Genomic DNA, 16,814 nt, shown 5'->3' with positions numbered 1-16,814 from the left:
AAATTCCATATATATGTGTTAGCATATGGTATTTGTTTTTCTCTTTCTGACTTACTTCACTCTGTATGACAGACTCTAGGTCTATCCACCTCATTACAAATAGCTCAATTTTGTTTCTTTTTATGGCTGAGTAATACACATATGCAATGGAATATTACTCCACATAGACTTTTTATTTTTAATGTAAATAAATGTTTTTTTCTCTTATGGTTTCTGGGTTTGGTGACATACTCAGAAGGACTTCTCTACTCTAAGATTTTACAAACTTCTCCCTTTGTTTCTTCAGTATTTTTATAGTTCACTTAAAAAAAACATTTAAATATTTGATCCACCTGAAAAAAAATATGTATGTTTCAATAATTTCAATGGCTGACTCTTTGTTGAGAAACATCAGCAAGAAAGGAGCAACCAACCTGCTCCTGGACACTCTGATCATCCCTAGACTCATTTGAGGAGCTGTGCGCAGCTTTCTCATCTTTCTGCCTGAAACCAGATCTCAGCCAGAGATGCTGTCTGTTTGGATATTCCACTGGTCCTTAGGCTCCTCGCTTGCATCCTAGGCTCTGAAACTGCGCAGGACTGGGCCCCAATCCCAGTCTCCCAGGAAGTTCCTTTCTCTGGTTAAACCCTCATCACTCAGGTGTGAGACAGTGATGGAGGCGATGAGGGCCACTGCCCAGCAGGATTTCTCATCCTTTGTTCCAATTTGAGTAAAGGAAACTAAGATTCTTGGGGACACTCACTACCTTGTGACTTTGATCAAATCACTTTCTCTCTCCAAACCTCATATTCTTCATCTGTAAGGAGACAATAACACCTACCCCGTAGGGCTGTCATGAGGATGAAGTAAAGGTGCCCAGTCATAGTTAGTGTGCAACACAAAGACTCATAGTTCATTCAGATACTTTTTTTATTTGGCAAATATTATTGAGCACCTACTAATCCTGGGCACTGTTCTAGGTGTTGGGGATAGAGCAGGGGCAAAAATTTAATGACTGGTGGGGGGAAAGACAATAAACAAATAAGCAAGTAAATATATGAATCAGGTAGTGATAAAAACAGAGAATGACACAGGGTGGGGCCGACCAGGTATCAGGGGAGACCTTGATGTTAAGGATGCCATGTAGTTCACCCAGTGATGGACATTTTAATAGGGAACATAACCTTATTATTTTTCATCAATCTGTTTTCTTGGTTAAGTCCTGTTTCCAAGAGGTCAAGGTTCTTATGGTTCTGTGGAATTGCCAGGTGTTCTTGTGGAGGTGGCCAGGTCTGAGAGTTGATGTAACCAGTGGCTCTGTGTTGCTGGCCTCATCTGGGCTGTGACAGATCTCAGAGTTGGGGGCACTTACCTACGAACCGTTCTCCCAAGGGCTGGCTGCAGGGCCACACATGGTTTTTATGTTCCACTGTGAGTGCTAGGGTGGCCACGGTGAGCCTACTACACAGGCCCAGTCCTCAGGGCGTGCACAGGAAGATGAACAAGAAAACCTTTCAATTTTGTGTGAGTTGGACTCTCAGGAGACAGGAAACCCAGGGTCTGGGGCACACAGAGGAGTGCTCAATTCTGCCTAGTTAGGGTTGGGTAGAGGGACAGGGAGCAGGGAGCTCAAGCTGGGGCTAGATACCAGGCAGGCCACATCATCCATCATCAACTCTCAGCAACCCCAGCCCCCAAAGCCCACCTCCTTTCTAATCGTCCCATCCAAAGTCCCAGGACAGGCTCTGACTGGACAGACTGGGGTCATGTGCTCATCCTGACTCAATCACGGTGGCCTAGAAGATACATTATGTTGGTAACAGCAGGCAGGGGCTGATGCCAGAGAAGGCAAGTCTGCTGTGTATGGAGCCAGAAGTTGATTAGGAGTTGGAAGTTTCTCAGACTCACCAAGCTCTGACCCTCCTTTGCGCTTTTGCACACGCAATTCTCTCTTCTCAGAAAACTTTTCCCTCGCTCTACCAGGCTTTCCTCCAGGTCTCCGCTCAAATATCACCTCTTCCTAGTGGTCTCTTACTCTGCACAGGGCGCTCGCTGCCACAGACACAGCTCATTTGCTGACTGCCTAGTAGAAAGTCGGTCTGGGCTCCCACTGCTAGGGCAGGGCCTGCGGGCCGGGACGCCTCGAGGAGCCCAGGCCCCCCAGGAGGCGCTCAAGAAACGTCTCCGAGGAAAGGGATGCCACTCAAACACACGCACGCCCATCCACACACAGACCACACCCGCCCCCCGCCCGCTTTAAGGCCACAGGTTGGGGTATGCGTGGATCCCACCCACCTACAAACCCACCTGGCCGGAACTCACGGACACACCCCAGCCATAGACCGCTCGGATCATGGTGCACAGGCTCAAACACGCGTGCGCCCACACACGCTCGGCCACACGCAGGCCCTGTTCTCGGCTACAAACAGGGCACGCGCAAGCGCGCGAACAAGGCGATCAACTCAGTCGTGGGCCCACCCGAAACCAGGAGCCCACTACGCGCACGCGCGGCCCCGAGTCCCCGCCCCCTCCGGGTCTCGCCCGTCAGGGGCGGGGCGCTCTGGGGGCGGGTCTGCGGCACCGCCCGGGAAGCTGCGCGAGGCTGGGCGGCCGCCACCACATCCCCCTACTTCTTTTCCTTCTACGAGTCCAAGCGAGCCGAGCCGGGCCGGGGCCAAGCCGAGGGCTCCGACGGCGCGGGCGGAGCGGGGCACAGAGTCATGGCGCACCAGACCGGCATCCACGGTGAGGGAGGATGGCGGACGGGCAGGGGGCCGAGGGTCAGTGCTCGCGGCTGCGCCCCCTTGCTGGCTCTCGGCCCCTGTTTCCTCCTCGGCACCAGCCTGGGGAAGCTTCCTGTTCTCTTTTGCAGCCGCGGGTCGCCTGGGGTGGGCACATCTTGGTGGGATGCGCACTTACTGTGCATAGTTGAGGGTGGGCGTACATGTACGCACACAGCTGGGGTGGAAGTATCGGTGTTCCCATGTGGGGGTGGATGTGCCTGTGTGTGCCCATCTATGTATTTTTGTTCCTTTCTGGGGGTGGGTGTACCCGGATGTGCACATCTGAGGGAGTGTGCACGCATGTGCATTTGTCTTGTGTGTACAGTCCTGTGTGTTCACATCTGGATCTGACTGCTTGTGTACATCCAGTGCACATGCACTAATGGCTGATTGGACACTGTCGCATGGAATCATCTTTAGACATCAGTGTTTCGTGACTGTGTGCACATGTCTGTGGGTGTCTGTGTGCGTGTGCACAAGTTGGGTGCATTTCAGTGTTCATTTGTTACCATGGATGCATGTATGGCTCGTATTGGTTTGTGTCTGTCTGAGGAGGGGGCCCTGACCTTGGGCTCCTCCTGGGACCCTCACAGACTAGGCTGGGAAAAACCTGGGACAGGTTTTTTTCTAAGTGGGATGTGGAGAGTCGCCAATCTGACCTTGACCTCTGATCTCCCTGCCATTTTCCACTCTGATCCCCTGAGTCTGCCCCAGCCAGTGCTGGAAGGCTCCTGCTCCAAGCTGGAGGCAGGGAAGAGGGTCTTGACCCTAGAGATTCTAGGCCAGCTTCCCCCACCCCAAGCTTCTCCAGCCCAGAGCATCACCCTCCTCCCCCAAGGGGCCGGTTTCCTCCTTATACAGGATGGGGAAGAAGCAGTGGCCAGGAGCCAGGTGTCCTGACCCTACCTGGGCCTCAGTGTCCTCCTGTGTCACTGGCCTGGGAGGGCTGCCTGGCCTGTGGGGAAGGCCCAGATAGCCCAGTGGTTTGGCTGTCAGCCACTCCTCCCACCACATCAGGATCCCCTGCCCTGGGCCATCACCATCAACCAGCCTGACCGCCTGGATCTCTGCTTGTGGTTGTGGCCACTTGGTGGCTGGCCCTGAGAGGGTTTCCCTGGCCACACCCCACAGGACCAGAAAAGGCAGGGGCCTGGGTCTGGGCCAGCCATTCTCCAAGAAGAGCTGGAGGGGCAGCTTCATGACTCAGCCCCACAGAAGGGAACAGCCCCTCACCGGACCTGCCCCTTCCTTCCCCTTTGTCTGATCATTGCTGCTGCCTCCAACTGAGAGGGGATCAGAAGTTAGGGCTCCTCCTCCCCACTGTAGGCTGACCTGTCCTGTGGCCTGGGCCTTTCCTCACTTCCTCATTTCCCATATGCTGCAATGGGCCTGCCTAGGGGAATCTGAGGGTCGAGCCCCCCTCCCAGCCCTCCTTCTGCCTGGGAGCAACCCACTCCTTCCCATTTCTGTCCTGAGGAGGCCGCAGGAGAGATCACCCTGGATGCCCAGGTGCCAGCCTTGACCTGGCCATAGGTGTGGATCTGCTGCCTCAGAGCTGGGCAGGGGAGAGACCTGTAACCTGAGGCTTACTGGGAGGGGGGCGGGAGGTAAGGCGGGGGTGGGGTGGGGGTGGGGGACATGAATCTTTGATGATAGAGGCTCAGGTGTCCCAGGCCTGGTCTCTGGATTATTGATGGTGGCTGAGGAGGCATGGAGGGGGATGTCTCTTCCACTACCGGGGTGTCACTTTGTCCTGGTAACACTAGAAGGGGCGTGTCAGCCTCTCCCTGGGAGAGGTCTGAGCAGGTGGAAGTGACAGCTCAGCACGGCCTGTCCCGCCGTCATTACAGTAATAAAAATTAATAATTTCTGGGACTTCCCTGACAGTCCAGTTAAGACTTCACCTTCTGCTGCAGAAGGTGCAGGTTCATTCCCTGGTCGGGGAGCTAAGATCCCACATGCCTCAGGGCCAAAAAACCAAAACATAAAATAGAAACAATATTGTAACAAATTCAATAAATACTTTAAAAAAATGGTCCACATCAGAAAAAAATCTTAAAAAAGTATTAGTAATTGTTATTAGGAGAGGCTCTAACCATGTGAGGGGTATTAGCTCCATGTTATAGATGAGCTTGAGGTTCAGTGAGGTCAGAGGTCACAGATAGCTATGGGAAAGGTGGAGCCCCTGAGGTAAAGCTCTTCATCAGGGACCTGCTTGGGGTCTGGGGAGGGGCAGCTCTGTCCTGGTGCATTGGGGCTGTGTCTCCATGCCATGCTGCTCTCAGCCCCAAGGGCCTGCCAGGCTTAGCTGGGACCCTGCCCACCCAGTGGCCTTGGAGGGTGGTACACAGCGTGAGGTCTCAGGCTCAGGGTCACCCTGCATGATGGGCACCTGAGGACATGACCAGAGTTTGTTTTCCTAAAGGCCCCCACCCCCACCCCGCCCTCGAGCTGCCGGGTCTGGGCCCTATAAATATTCTCTGACCTCAGCCGTCCAGCTGTGTTCCTGCAGAATTCTCCTGACCCCTGGGCAGCCCCAAGGTCATGCTGGCCTGGCCCTGTGCACCCAGAGACCCAAGTAGGTCCTTCCCAACTTGGACCTTGGTTTCCCTCTCTGAACCACCAGTATATCTGTGACTTCCAGAGCTAGATCTTCCCTAGCTCTGACCATGATCCTCACTTCTGCACTTGGGTCCTTGGTCACTGGCTGTCACCTTTCAGGTCTGTGGCTCAGGGACCAAGACAGGGTCTGTTTTGGGGAGACCCTGAGAGTCACTCCTCTTTCCAGCTGCCTGGGGGTGGAGGCTTATCGCCTCCTGGCAGGGCTGTGCCAGAGCTGGCCTGGCTCCCCAGGGCCTCTCAGGGTTAGGCAGTGTGGCTGGTGGGCTGGGGCTGGGTGTGCATGCATGTGTATTTCTGTGTACACTTTGTACAGCCACTTGCCTGTACAAACATGTTAGCCATGCTCTGCATTTGCCTGTGTGTGAATTTATTAGCACCCTGGGGACTGTATCTGTGTGTGTGTGTCTGTGTGTTTGCACGTTTAAATGTGTGCGTCCATTTATGTTTGACCAGCTGAGTGGTGTGTTCATGTATGAGGGCGTTTGCATTTCTGTTCCTCTCTCTGTCACATAGTGTTTATATATTTCGTTCACACATTCCTGACTGAGTATGTACCCATTGGCACGAGCAACATGCAGTGCATGTGTGTGTGTATGCATGTACACGTGTGAGTAGACATAGTGGGCAGTGTGCATTGGGAGCAGTTGTTCTTGTATTTCTGTCTGTGGACATGACGGTGCTGGGAGTGTCCCAGGCCAGTTCTGTGCTGGGCCTTCTTGGGGGGCAGGGGACAGGAGGGGGCCGTTCACTCTGGCTGGTTTGGCCTGTCCCAGAGCCCGCCCCATTCTCGGGTGGGCTGTCCCATCCCCGTGTGCCCTGTCAACAGAGCCATCCCAGCCAGCAGGCCGCCCGCCTGCCACCTCTGCTGGCTAAATTTGGGAGCTTGTGTTCAGCGGCTGTCTCAGGTTCCCAGTCACATGGGGGGCCGTATTTAACCCGACTCCCAGCTCCGCCACCAGACCCCCAGGACAGAGTGGGCCCTGAGTGTGTTCCTGCCCACCGTGCTCCCTCTGTCTGCTCATCCTCCACCATGTTTCTTGTTCTGGTAGCTACCGAGGAGCTGAAGGAGTTCTTTGCCAAGGCGCGGGCTGGTTCTGTGCGGCTCATCAAAGTCGTCATTGAGGACGGTGAGTGCTTCCTACAGGCGAGGGTACAGGCTGGTGGCTGGACCCCGCTGCTTCTCTGAGAGGTGGGGGACATTGGCCTCCAGCCCCCTCAGGACCTCAGTTTCCCATCTGGAAATGGGAGGTGTCTTGTAGGAGAGGGCTGGAGGTGGGCATGGTCATTCTGCCTGTTACACTGAGCAGGAGGCTGAAGCTGGGGGGATAGCAAGGAGAGCCCTCCCCAGAGGCTCTGTAGTTGGCCGTTGGCCTAGTCAGGGGGCTGGGCTGGGTTAGGTAGGGTGGCAGAGGATGAGTGAGGCCAGGCACTGCCCCGTGTGGCTAGTGCCACTCACCTCCCTGTGTGGTCGGCAAGCCTGGCCTCGCTTGGCCACTGGCTCGGGGAGATTCCTAAGGAGAAGCCAGGGCCCTAACCTTGGGAAGTGCCCTCACAATGGGGAGAAGGGACTCGTGTCAGCCTCTTTGAGAGCAGGACTAGGGGATTCCGGGCTTGGCTAGGCCTTGACCTGGACCCGGGATACCTGGGGCTTCCACAAAGGGAGGTGCTGGGGATATAGGGGTTGGGGGGGCAGGTGAGCTTGAGCTGAGGCCTGAAGTGGGGAGGGGCTTTGAGGAGGTTGAGGATTAGACTGAGGCTTGGGGGGACTTGGAGTAGAGGAGTCCTGGAGTAGAGGACAGCTGAGGGGCTGGCCCTGGAAGTAAAGGGTGCAGACTCCAGGACTGGGGGTGAGCCGGGCCGCCACGAATCCTTCCAGCCCTTCTTGGTAGCCATGCAGTAGTGGGCCCTGCTGGGGGCTCCCCGCATGGGCTTGGTGCCCAGCTGACTTTTCACACATTGAATTGGGTCAAAGCAGGGTCTTCCCAGACCCAGAATTCACCCCAGGCTTTACGGCCAGAGTTGTGCTGGGCTTTGTCCAGGGTCCCCAGATTCAGATGCCCTCAGAGGCTGGGTTGGGGTCATTGGGGTAGGTCAGCTCCCTGGACCCCTCCGAAGAAGTAGACTCATGGACCCCAGTCCTCAGCCTTCCCTGTCGCCTCCCAGACAGGTCGTCCCTGTAGACGTTTACCAGGAGGAGTCTCTAGGTGAGCCCTTACCTGCATTCAGCATTACAGCTGTTGGGGCACCTGGGAGCGCCCAGGAGGGTCCAGGCCTGCTGACAGGCAGCCATTGCCCAGCTCCCACTGAGTGTGGCTTGATTTCCTGATTTTTCTAGAGAAGCCATGAATTCCACTTCTTATTTGAAAGTTCCCAGTTTGAAAAATGTTGGCAACACATTAAACAACTTGGGCAGTGCTGTTGGGGTCCAGTCGGCCTGTGACTGCTGGGTTTCAGCCTTGATCCCATCTAAGCTCTGGGAGGATAGGTGAGGAGGCCGAGGCCAGAGGGAGGCGACCTGGCTTGTTGGGACTCCTGGACAGCCAGGCCCCGTGCCCCCATCAGGAGGGCCTGGTAGTCAGGTGCCGGTACCCCCTGGCCAGGTGGTGATTGTCCCCTTGCCCTAGTTCTTCCTCTAGCCTGGGCCTGTGCACATCTGGGCTGGTGTTCGGTGCCACACTGAGGCCTTGTGGGCCGATAGGTCAAATGTATGTCCAGCCTCCATACCCCATTCAGCCACTCGGCCCCAGGCATTTAGAGGTTGGCTGCTTTTGATTTGTTACTTTTGGGGAAGCTGCAGCTGGTCGGGGGCAGCAGGGTAGCTGTTTATACAGCGTCTGGTAAGAGCCCCGTCTCCCTCTTGCCCATGTGCCTTTGTGCCTGCAGATCCCTGTGGCCTGAGGCTGTGATCCCACTTCCCATAGCACATTCTTTCTGAGAAGGGTGTGCTGGGGGGTCTGCTGGAGCCCCAGGCTGAGGGAGGAGGGGGCAGTAGGTAGCCCAGTGGGGCTGTGTGCTGAGGAGCTGTGCGGTGGGTCTGAGTGTGTGGATGTCTGTGAGGGGTCGCGTTGTCGATGGCTGTGGGCATGTGGCTGTGTGTCTTGGTGCGGTTGCCTGTGCTGGGTCAGCTGTGGGCATGTTCTCGAGACCATTTCTGTGTGTGTGTGTGTGTGTGTGTGTGTGTGTGTGTGTGTAAGGTGCAACCTCGGGCTGGCGGCTGTGTGTCCTCATTCACTCATGACTGAGTCACACAGACAGCCTTCAGGGACGTGGTGGCTCCAGGGGAAGGTGGGGTGGGTGGTCAGTGGGTCTGAGTCACCGCCAGAGGCCGAGGCCCACAGTCACAGGTGGGTGTGGGACATGGCTACTCCTTGGCTCACCTGGCCTCTGCCCCCAGAGCAGCTCGTGCTGGGTGCCTCGAGGGAGCTGGTGGGCTGCTGGGACCAGGACTATGATGGGGCCGTGCTGCCGCTGCTGGATGCCCAGCAGCCTTGCTACCTGCTCTACCGCTTGGACACGCAGAACGCCCAGGGCTTCGAGTGGCTCTTCCTCGCCTGGTCACCTGATAATTCCCCTGTGAGTCCTAGGGACCCCTGCCCAGCCCCCAGATTGGAGGAAGGGGGAAGCTGGGTCTGATTGAGATAACACGGCCCTGCCCCAGGGAGTCTGAACGGGGGAGACATCAGATCCTGCTCTAGAGGGTACGAGAGCAAGGGATGAGGTCCTGCGCTTGGAGCCTGGGGTCTCTGAGAGCCTCCTAGCCAGATCAGCCTGGCTCTAGGAGGCAAGAGGTTGGGCTGGACAGCGGCTCCCCCTGCTGTCTGAGCCGCCCTACTGCAGCCTCGCCCCCTCTGCTGCGCCCTCTGCTGGGTGTGTGGGCACAATGAAGTGACCAGGTCCTCACCCAGAGGCTCCTGTCTGCTCCTGGACGGGCAGCCCTGCCTGGAGGGGTCTCATGGCTTGGCCCCCACCCTTCAGGTGCGGCTGAAGATGCTGTATGCAGCCACACGGGCCACAGTGAAGAAGGAGTTTGGGGGCGGCCACATCAAGGATGAGCTCTTCGGGACTGTGAAGGTAGGCCCCCTCCCCTGGGCGCCACTCGCCCCCTTCAAGGCCAGGATCGCTAGGTTGCGGTCATGAACCCACAGAGGGTGAGGTGTTATACAGGGTCCAGAGTAAGTGGGTGCCAGGCTTGGGGGTGAGTAGGGAGGGCTGCGAGGGTCCAAGGTCTGCAAGCTGGGGTACTTAGTGTGCTTCTGCCAGCCCACCCCAAGGTGCTCATTTATGCCTCTATATCCACCGGCCAGGATGACCTCTCCTTTGCTGGGTACCAGAAGCACCTGTCATCCTGTGCGGCACCCGCCCCGCTGACCTCGGCCGAGAGAGAACTTCAGCAGATCCGTATTAACGAGGTGGGTGCGCTGGACAGGGTGGGCAGAAGTCCTGGCCCGAGGCCTTCGAGGTCACGTCATGCCCTGCTGGCCAAGCCTGTGCTCCCCAGGTGGGCTACACCCTGGTTTGGGCATGTGAGGGCCTCGCTTAATGTTCATCTGTCCCCAGGTGAAGACAGAGATCAGTGTGGAGAGCAAACACCAGACCCTGCAGGGCCTGGCCTTCCCTCTGCAGCCTCAGGCCCAGCGGGCACTTCAGCAGCTCAGACAGAAGACAGTCAACTACATCCAGCTGGTGGGTGCCCGTCCCCTGTCCCAGGCACACACTCAGAGTGTGCTGCACCTCCACCCTGCTCCTGCGCACACGCATGTGCTCACTTCAGCTCACCCACGTACTGGTGGGAACACGCTGCCCTCCATCCCTACCTGTTCCCTACAGTAGCCACGTGCAGTGGCTGCACTCTGTTCCCCTGCCCTGCCCTGCCCGGCTCACCCACAGGGACTCCTGTGAGACACTGTCCCTCAATCCGCCCTCCACGCTGCATACACACATCACCCCTGGGTTCACCCCTCAGCCCTGAGCCCCTTCCTGTCCCAGACTCCCTCTGCAGCCCCCTGACCACCCCCTTTCCCCAGCCAGGGTCCCTCTGCCCCAGTGGTGCAGCCTGCCCCCTTTCAAGCAGAATGGGTCCTCAGCTCTGAGGATAGGCTGGCCCAAGGGTGATGCCTCCTTGAGGTGAAGGCCCTCTCCACTGTCCTGTCCATTGTCCTTGCTGGGACTTGCTCCTCTAGCAGAGTGTTCAAAGGGGCAGAGTTGGGGCAGTGCCCAGGAGTGGCCTCTTCAGAGGGACCCGCATGGCAGGATGGGGGAGGGGAGCCCCGGGAGAGGGAGAGATGACAGCAGGTTCCCACCTCAGGGAATTCTTGTTGGCGAGGGTGGGCCTGGGCCCTCCCCCGCGCGGTGCCCTCACGTCTCCCCCTGCCCCTCGGCAGAAGCTGGACCTGGAGCGGGAGACCATCGAACTGGTGCACACAGAGCCAACGGACGTGGCGCAGCTGCCATCACGGGTGCCCCGAGATGCCGCCCGCTACCACTTCTTCCTCTACAAGCACACCCATGAGGGTGACCCCCTGGAGTCTGTGGGTGAGTGGCCGCAGCAGGGCTCCCGCGCTGGCCCACAGCTGGGTGGGCCGCCTGCAGGGGCCATGGGGCGGCAGGAGTCCCAGGCCCACTGCGGCTCACCTCCCTGTTCTCTGCAGTGTTCATCTACTCGATGCCCGGCTACAAGTGCAGCATCAAGGAGCGCATGCTCTACTCCAGCTGCAAGAGCCGCCTCCTCGATTCCGTGGAGCAGGACTTCCAGCTGGAGATCGCCAAGAAGGTGGGTGCCCATTCCCTAGGGCCTCGCCTCCCAGGGCCCTGTCACCCCACCCTCCACGTGGGGCATCAGGGTCCCGTGAGAATGGCAGAGCAGGGGCATTGTTGCCCTGTTGGTTGGATGGGGAGACTGAGGCCCAGGGGGTAGTGTGCATAGCCCAGGCCGCCCAGGTAACTGATGTCTTGGACAAGCCCCAGCTGTGACACCCATGTCTCTCCTTTTCCTGGGTCTGGAAGGCAGGTAGGGGGTGACAAGGCCTACAGGGCAGCAGGCCCTAGGCTCTGTGCTCCTGGAGGTGCGTTTCAGGTGGGGATCTGAGAGGACACCCCAGGGCTAGAGTGAGAGAGATCAGGGGGGTGCCCCAGGAGTGGGGGTGACCAAGGGTGGTGTGTGTTAGGGCCCTCCCCCCTTGGAGTGACCGACCACTGCCTTGCCCTGCACAGATTGAGATTGGCGACGGGGCGGAGCTGACGGCCAGCTTCCTCTATGACGAGGTGCACCCCAAGCAGCACGCCTTCAAGCAGGCCTTCGCCAAGCCCAAGGGCCCCGGGGGCAAGCGGGGCCACAAGCGCCTCATCCGTGGCCCCGGCGAGAATGGGGACGACAGCTAGGTGGCGGGACCCGAGCCCTGCTGGCATGTGGAACTGTGGGGCTGCCCCTACCCGACCCCGACCCCATCCCCGTGGCCACCTCCCTCCTTCCCAGCCTGGGCTCTGGGGTGACCTCCTGTGGGCAGGAGGGCTGGTGAGTGAACATTCTTGCAGCTTCCGAGGACCACTGGGCTGGCATTTTGCGACCCTCCCCCTCTGCTGTTCCTGCCTCTCTTCCATGTGCCCAGGGCATCTGGGGACCCTGCCCAGCTGGTTCAAGGGGCTGGGTGGGGGGCCTGGCATGAACCTGGCCCCCAGGGGAACTGAGACTAGGGTCCCAGCATGGCCCAGAAGCCTTTGGCCACAAGGGGTGCGGTCATTCGGGGCTGGGGCAGGGGGTCATTGCAGGACGAGATGGTTGAATGCTGTATTTTTTAAAGAATAAAATATTTTTAAATCAACAGCTGAGTCCGGCCCTGAGGGACCATCTCTGGCGCCGGGAATGGGGAAGCCCTGAGCATAGAACTGTCCCCTCCCAATGCAGAAGGGGCCTGTTGGCCTGCTAGGTGGAGCCCCAGCCCTCCCGGCTGCAGATGTGTGGGAGAATCTGTGTTCCTGTATACGAGGGCACAGCGTGGAGAGGCCGGCTTGTCGATGGGAGCTCCATCCAAGAGGCAGGCACACCTCTGCTGTGATGTAGGGGGTCTGGGTAGATTCGTTTTCTGTGGCTGCCGCAACAAAGTACCACAAACTTAGTGGCTTAAAACTACACCTTTAGGGCTTCCCTGGTGGCGCGGTGGTTGGGAGTCCGCCTGCCGAGGCAGGGGACACGGGTTCGTGCCCCGGTCCGGGAAGATCCCACATGCCGCGGAGCGGCTGGGCCCGTGAGCCATGGCCGCTGAGCCTGCGCGTCCGGAGCCTGTGCTCCTCAACGGGAGAGGCCACAGCAGTCAGAGGCCCGCGCACCGCAAAACAAACAAACAAACAAACAAAAAACAAACAAACAAAAAAACTACGCATTTATTCTCTCACGGTTCTTAAGTCTGAAATGAGTCTTCCAGGGCTAACGTCACAGTTTTAGCAGGGCTGTTTCCTTCTGGAGGCCTCGGGGGAATCCATTTCCTCACCTTTTCCACCTTCTAGAGGCCGGTTGCATTCCTTGGCTTGTGGCCCCTCCATCTTAAAAGCCAGGGGCATAGCATCTTATCTCTGATTCTGCTTCCGTGATCATATGGCCATCAGTAGTCAAATCCCCTCTGCCTCTGTCTTATAAGGACATTGTGATTGTATTCAGATAATCCGGAATACTCTGCCCATCTCAAGAGCCTTAACTTAATCCCACCTGCGAAGTCTCTATCACATAAGGGAACATATTCACAGGTTCTGGGAATTAGGACATGGACCTCCTTGGGGGCCTGCCACACTGAGTAAGCTCTGTCCACGAGGTTTCCCGGCTGCCGTGGCCCTGAGGCATGGTGGCTGTTTCCGTGGACCTCTGGGTCTTGGTGTCTCCAGCCCATGTGTGCATGTGCAGACTTCACTGTCATCTCATGGGCCCTCTCTTGGGTACCTGCATTCTGCCCCGAAGGGCCTGGGTTTCTGGTCCCAGGGAGTCTGGGAGAATCTCCCTCAGGCTTGGGATTCAGCAGGAACCAGAACTTCATTCTCTGCCTCTGAGAAGTGGGTGGAAGACCCCTCCCATCCTGGGTGGGAGTTGTGCAGGGGTGGGGACATGTGGGGCCGATGATGGATTCAGCTGCTCGATGGGCACCGTCCTTTTTCTTGAGAGTGCATCTTGGGCTGGGACTCAGGGCAGTATCCCATCCCTGGGGCCTCTCTCAGCCCCTACTAAAGCCCTTATTTATTTATTTTTAAAATTAATTAATTAATTAGTTTATTTTTGGCCGCATTGGGTTTTCGTTGCTGCGCGCAGGCTTTCTCTTGTTGTGGTGGGCAGGGGCTACTCTTTGTTGCAGTGCATGGGCTTCTCACTACAGTGGCTTCTCTTGTTGCGGAGTGTGGGCTCTGGGCTCTAGGCTCACGGGCTTCAGTAGTTGCAGCACACAGGCTCAGTAGTTGTGGCTCATGGGCTCTAGAGCGCAGGCTTAGTAGTTGTGGTGCACGGTCTTAGTTGCTCCAAGGCATGTGGGATCTTCCCGGACCAGGGCTCAAACCCATGTCTCCTGCATTGGCAGGTGGATTCTTAACCACTGTGCCACCAGGGAAGTCCTGAAGCCCTTAGAATTGTAGGGAGGAGAGCTGGAACCCTAGCCAGAATCCAGAGAAGGAGACCTGTCCTTTCCCACCCCAAACACTGGTTCTCAGGTGAGCAGGAGGACAATGCCATCGCCCTCAGACTGCTAAACCGCCTGGGCCTGTGCACCAGCTGGACGCCTGGCAGCTTGGCGCCTGCCTGCCATGACACCATCCAGAGGTGGGCACAGAGAAGCACAGAGAAGCTTCCCCTCCCAGCAGAAGCCCTATTTGTTTGTTCATTCATTCAACCATGACTCAGAAACACTCTCTGTGCCTGCCCAGGGCTGAGTGCTGGAGACCCATGGATTCAGCAAATATTGAGCACCTGCTATGTGCCGGGTACTGTGCTGGGCTCTGGGGACACAGACAAAGAGGTCCTTGCCCTCAAGTAGCTGACGTTCCAGCAGAGGAATAAGAGAATATACAAGAAACCATGAAAAATCAGTATTATGGTGTGTTAGCAGGTAAAGACTGTTAAGGACAAATTACGTAAAAGAGCTCAGGAAAACCCAATCTGGGGTAGGGGGTTTATAAGAATGTCAGAGAAAGCCTCATTGAGAGGGTGATGTGTGAGCAGAGATGTAAAGGTGGTGAGGGAGGGGGCTATGTGAGTATCTGGAAAAAGCTTCAAGACAGGGGGAATGGGGACTCCCTGGTGGACCAGAGGTTAAGACTCCATGCTCCCAATGCAGGGGGCCCAGGATTGATCCCTGGTCAGGGAACTAGATCCCTCATGCCGCAGCTGAAAGATCCCGCACGCCACAATGAAGATCCTGTATGCCACAACTAAGACCCAGCACAGCTAAATAAACAAACAAACAGCACATTCAAAGGTCCTGGGGCAGGAGAGTACATGGGTGTGTTCAAGCCACAGCTAGAAGGCCAATGGCTGGAGACTGGTCAGGGAGGCAGTGAGAGGGCAGATACCATAGGACCTTGCTGGCTATGATGTAGACTGGCTTTGACCCCAGAAAGGGCCGTGGAGGTGTCTGAGCAGAGGAGGGACCTAATGTGACCTAAGGGTCTAATGAGAATAAGCTTTGGGGCTTGAGAGCAGATTCAGGACAACCCTGAGGAGGCGATGACTGCACTGGTCTAGGCAAGAGGTGATGGCGGCTCAGACCAGGCTGGTGGATGTGAAGGTGGGGGGCAATGGGCAGATTCTGAACCTGGAGCCAGCAGGACTTGCTGAGGGTCCCGGGTCACCTTGAGGCTTTGGGCCTGAGGGATCTGTTACGATTCTTACCTGGGTCAGAAGGATCGTGTGAGAAGAGCCTCAGGGGAGGATGAGCCAGGAGGTCTCAGCTGGTCCAGCCATGGGGTTTGTTCTCTGATGGTGTGTTGGGAATGCAGAGGAGTCCCTGCTCCTAGAGGAAGTGGCAGCTGCAGTGGGGCAGGTGAGCCTGGGCAAGGCCAGTGCTGCCCCCCGACCCTGTATGCCAGGCCTGGCATGGCACACAGCCCTGGGGATGGGGCCGCAGGGCAGGAAAGGGCAGTGCGGGAGCTGCTGGCCTGAGAGTGCTGCCTGGGGGCAGGGGCTGAGCAGGCCCTGGCATGGGTGTCAGTAGCCCACCCAGGTCTGGCACTGCCCCTAATTCCACTCTCTCACTGACCTTAGACTGGGCTCTGGTGGTTGTTTCTCCCCAGACTTCCCAGAGGACCGGTGTGAGGCCCGTGTGGGATGTGGAGGGTTCTTAGGACAGGCTGTGGAGAAGAGGGGTGGGGGGGAGAGTAGAAAGAGGAAGAGGTGAAGGGGCCGGCTGCCACCTGACTATGCAAATAGCCTCTGACTCATTGCATCCCCCCCCCCCCGCCCCGACACCCCTGCCCTGGGCATGGGGTGGGGGAAGGAAGGGGGCTAGGTTATTGCGAAATTCTCACTTCCTCTGTTCCCCAAGCCGTCACCACGGGAAGGGGCTGTGAATGCGAAGCATCCTTCCCTGCAGCTGCTGCCTAGTCTGCCAGCCAGACCCTCTGGAGAAGCCCCCATTCCCTGTCATGGTAGGATAGCAGCCCTCAGTCCCCAGGGAAGGGGACAGTGGGAAGTGGTAGGGAGAAAGGTGGGATTGGTGGCTGCAATGGTGAAAGGGACAGTCACCCAGGTGGCCCTGGGGAAACTCACTGAACCCTGAAGATATCAGAGCGGAAGACCTTCTCTGAGCCATGAGACACAAACCCATTGCTTGGGTGAGGAGGCTGGGGCCTAGGGCTGCGCTCAGTGGTGGTGCTGGGCTGCGAGCAAGGGGAGCACCCAGGCTGGGCCCTGTCTGCCCTTTGCTGCCCAACCTCCCCTCCAATCCGTTCTGACCCACAGCAGGTTGAGTGCTTGGGCTGGGTGAGGTGGGCAGATGGGGAAAGAGCTGGGCAGTGCCCACTCTGGCCAGGACCCTGGGTGGTAGACAGCCTGAGCCCCAGCAGGAGACCCTCATTCCCACCTCTTGGCCAAACGGAGAGGGAGGGCTGGGAGAAGCCTGGTAGAAAGCAGAGGGAGATTTTCAGGGGGCTGGAGGGAAGGGAAGATGCCCCCTTGCTCAGGAGGAAAGAGAAATGACCTCTGAGGAACGGAAGGGCAGAGTCGGGGAGATCCTGGGGGGCCTGTTGACCACCTACCTGGCTCTCCTGTCCAGTTGGGGTTTGGTTGAGTGAAAGCTCTAGATCATGAGTCTGGATTCCAGGTCTCAGAACCAGTTCTGACTCCCCGTTCTGAGTCAAAGGCTGGGCCTCAGACCTGAGTCCAAGTTCCCTGTGGGCCTTGGAGGTGGGATGGGCACTGGGCAGAGAAACAGGAACCTCCCTGGAGGGCTGGGAGCCCTGTG

General features: G+C 57.6%; 1 protein-coding gene and 1 long non-coding RNA gene across 3 annotated transcripts in view; one reads left to right on the top strand and one right to left on the bottom strand.

Moving 5' to 3' along the window:
* The first annotated feature begins 2,531 nt into the window (after positions 1 to 2,531).
* LOC101333543 (twinfilin-2) overlaps positions 2,532 to 16,814 on the top strand; it is a 33,282-nt gene continuing 18,999 nt past the window's right edge. The window contains exons 1-9 of one of the 2 annotated variants that reach the window (XM_019947658.3): positions 2,565 to 2,725; positions 6,435 to 6,512; positions 8,780 to 8,958; positions 9,361 to 9,456; positions 9,690 to 9,794; positions 9,943 to 10,068; positions 10,767 to 10,917; positions 11,034 to 11,155; positions 11,596 to 12,203. In XM_019947658.3, the coding sequence (XP_019803217.2) occupies positions 2,701 to 2,725; positions 6,435 to 6,512; positions 8,780 to 8,958; positions 9,361 to 9,456; positions 9,690 to 9,794; positions 9,943 to 10,068; positions 10,767 to 10,917; positions 11,034 to 11,155; positions 11,596 to 11,763 (1,050 nt within the window). In that variant the 5' untranslated portion in view covers positions 2,565 to 2,700 and the 3' untranslated portion in view covers positions 11,764 to 12,203. Of the gene's footprint in view, positions 2,726 to 6,434; positions 6,513 to 8,779; positions 8,959 to 9,360; positions 9,457 to 9,689; positions 9,795 to 9,942; positions 10,069 to 10,766; positions 10,918 to 11,033; positions 11,156 to 11,595; positions 12,204 to 16,814 lie in introns of those variants that run through there. The other variant, XM_019947659.3, reaches the window with a different exon arrangement.
* On the bottom strand, positions 12,555 to 16,657 carry LOC117313950 (uncharacterized). The gene is made up of 4 exons (XR_004528564.2): positions 16,609 to 16,657; positions 15,612 to 15,702; positions 15,245 to 15,365; positions 12,555 to 13,008 (listed from the first exon to the last, which is right to left on the bottom strand). It is a non-coding gene; the product is annotated as an uncharacterized lncRNA (long non-coding RNA).

The sequence above is a fragment of the Tursiops truncatus genome, chromosome 10 (assembly GCF_011762595.2).
Source record: "Tursiops truncatus isolate mTurTru1 chromosome 10, mTurTru1.mat.Y, whole genome shotgun sequence".
NCBI lineage: Eukaryota > Metazoa > Chordata > Mammalia > Artiodactyla > Delphinidae > Tursiops > Tursiops truncatus.
The sequence above is the reverse complement of the archived record's forward strand: the minus strand, read 5'-3'. Positions and strand labels throughout refer to the sequence as shown.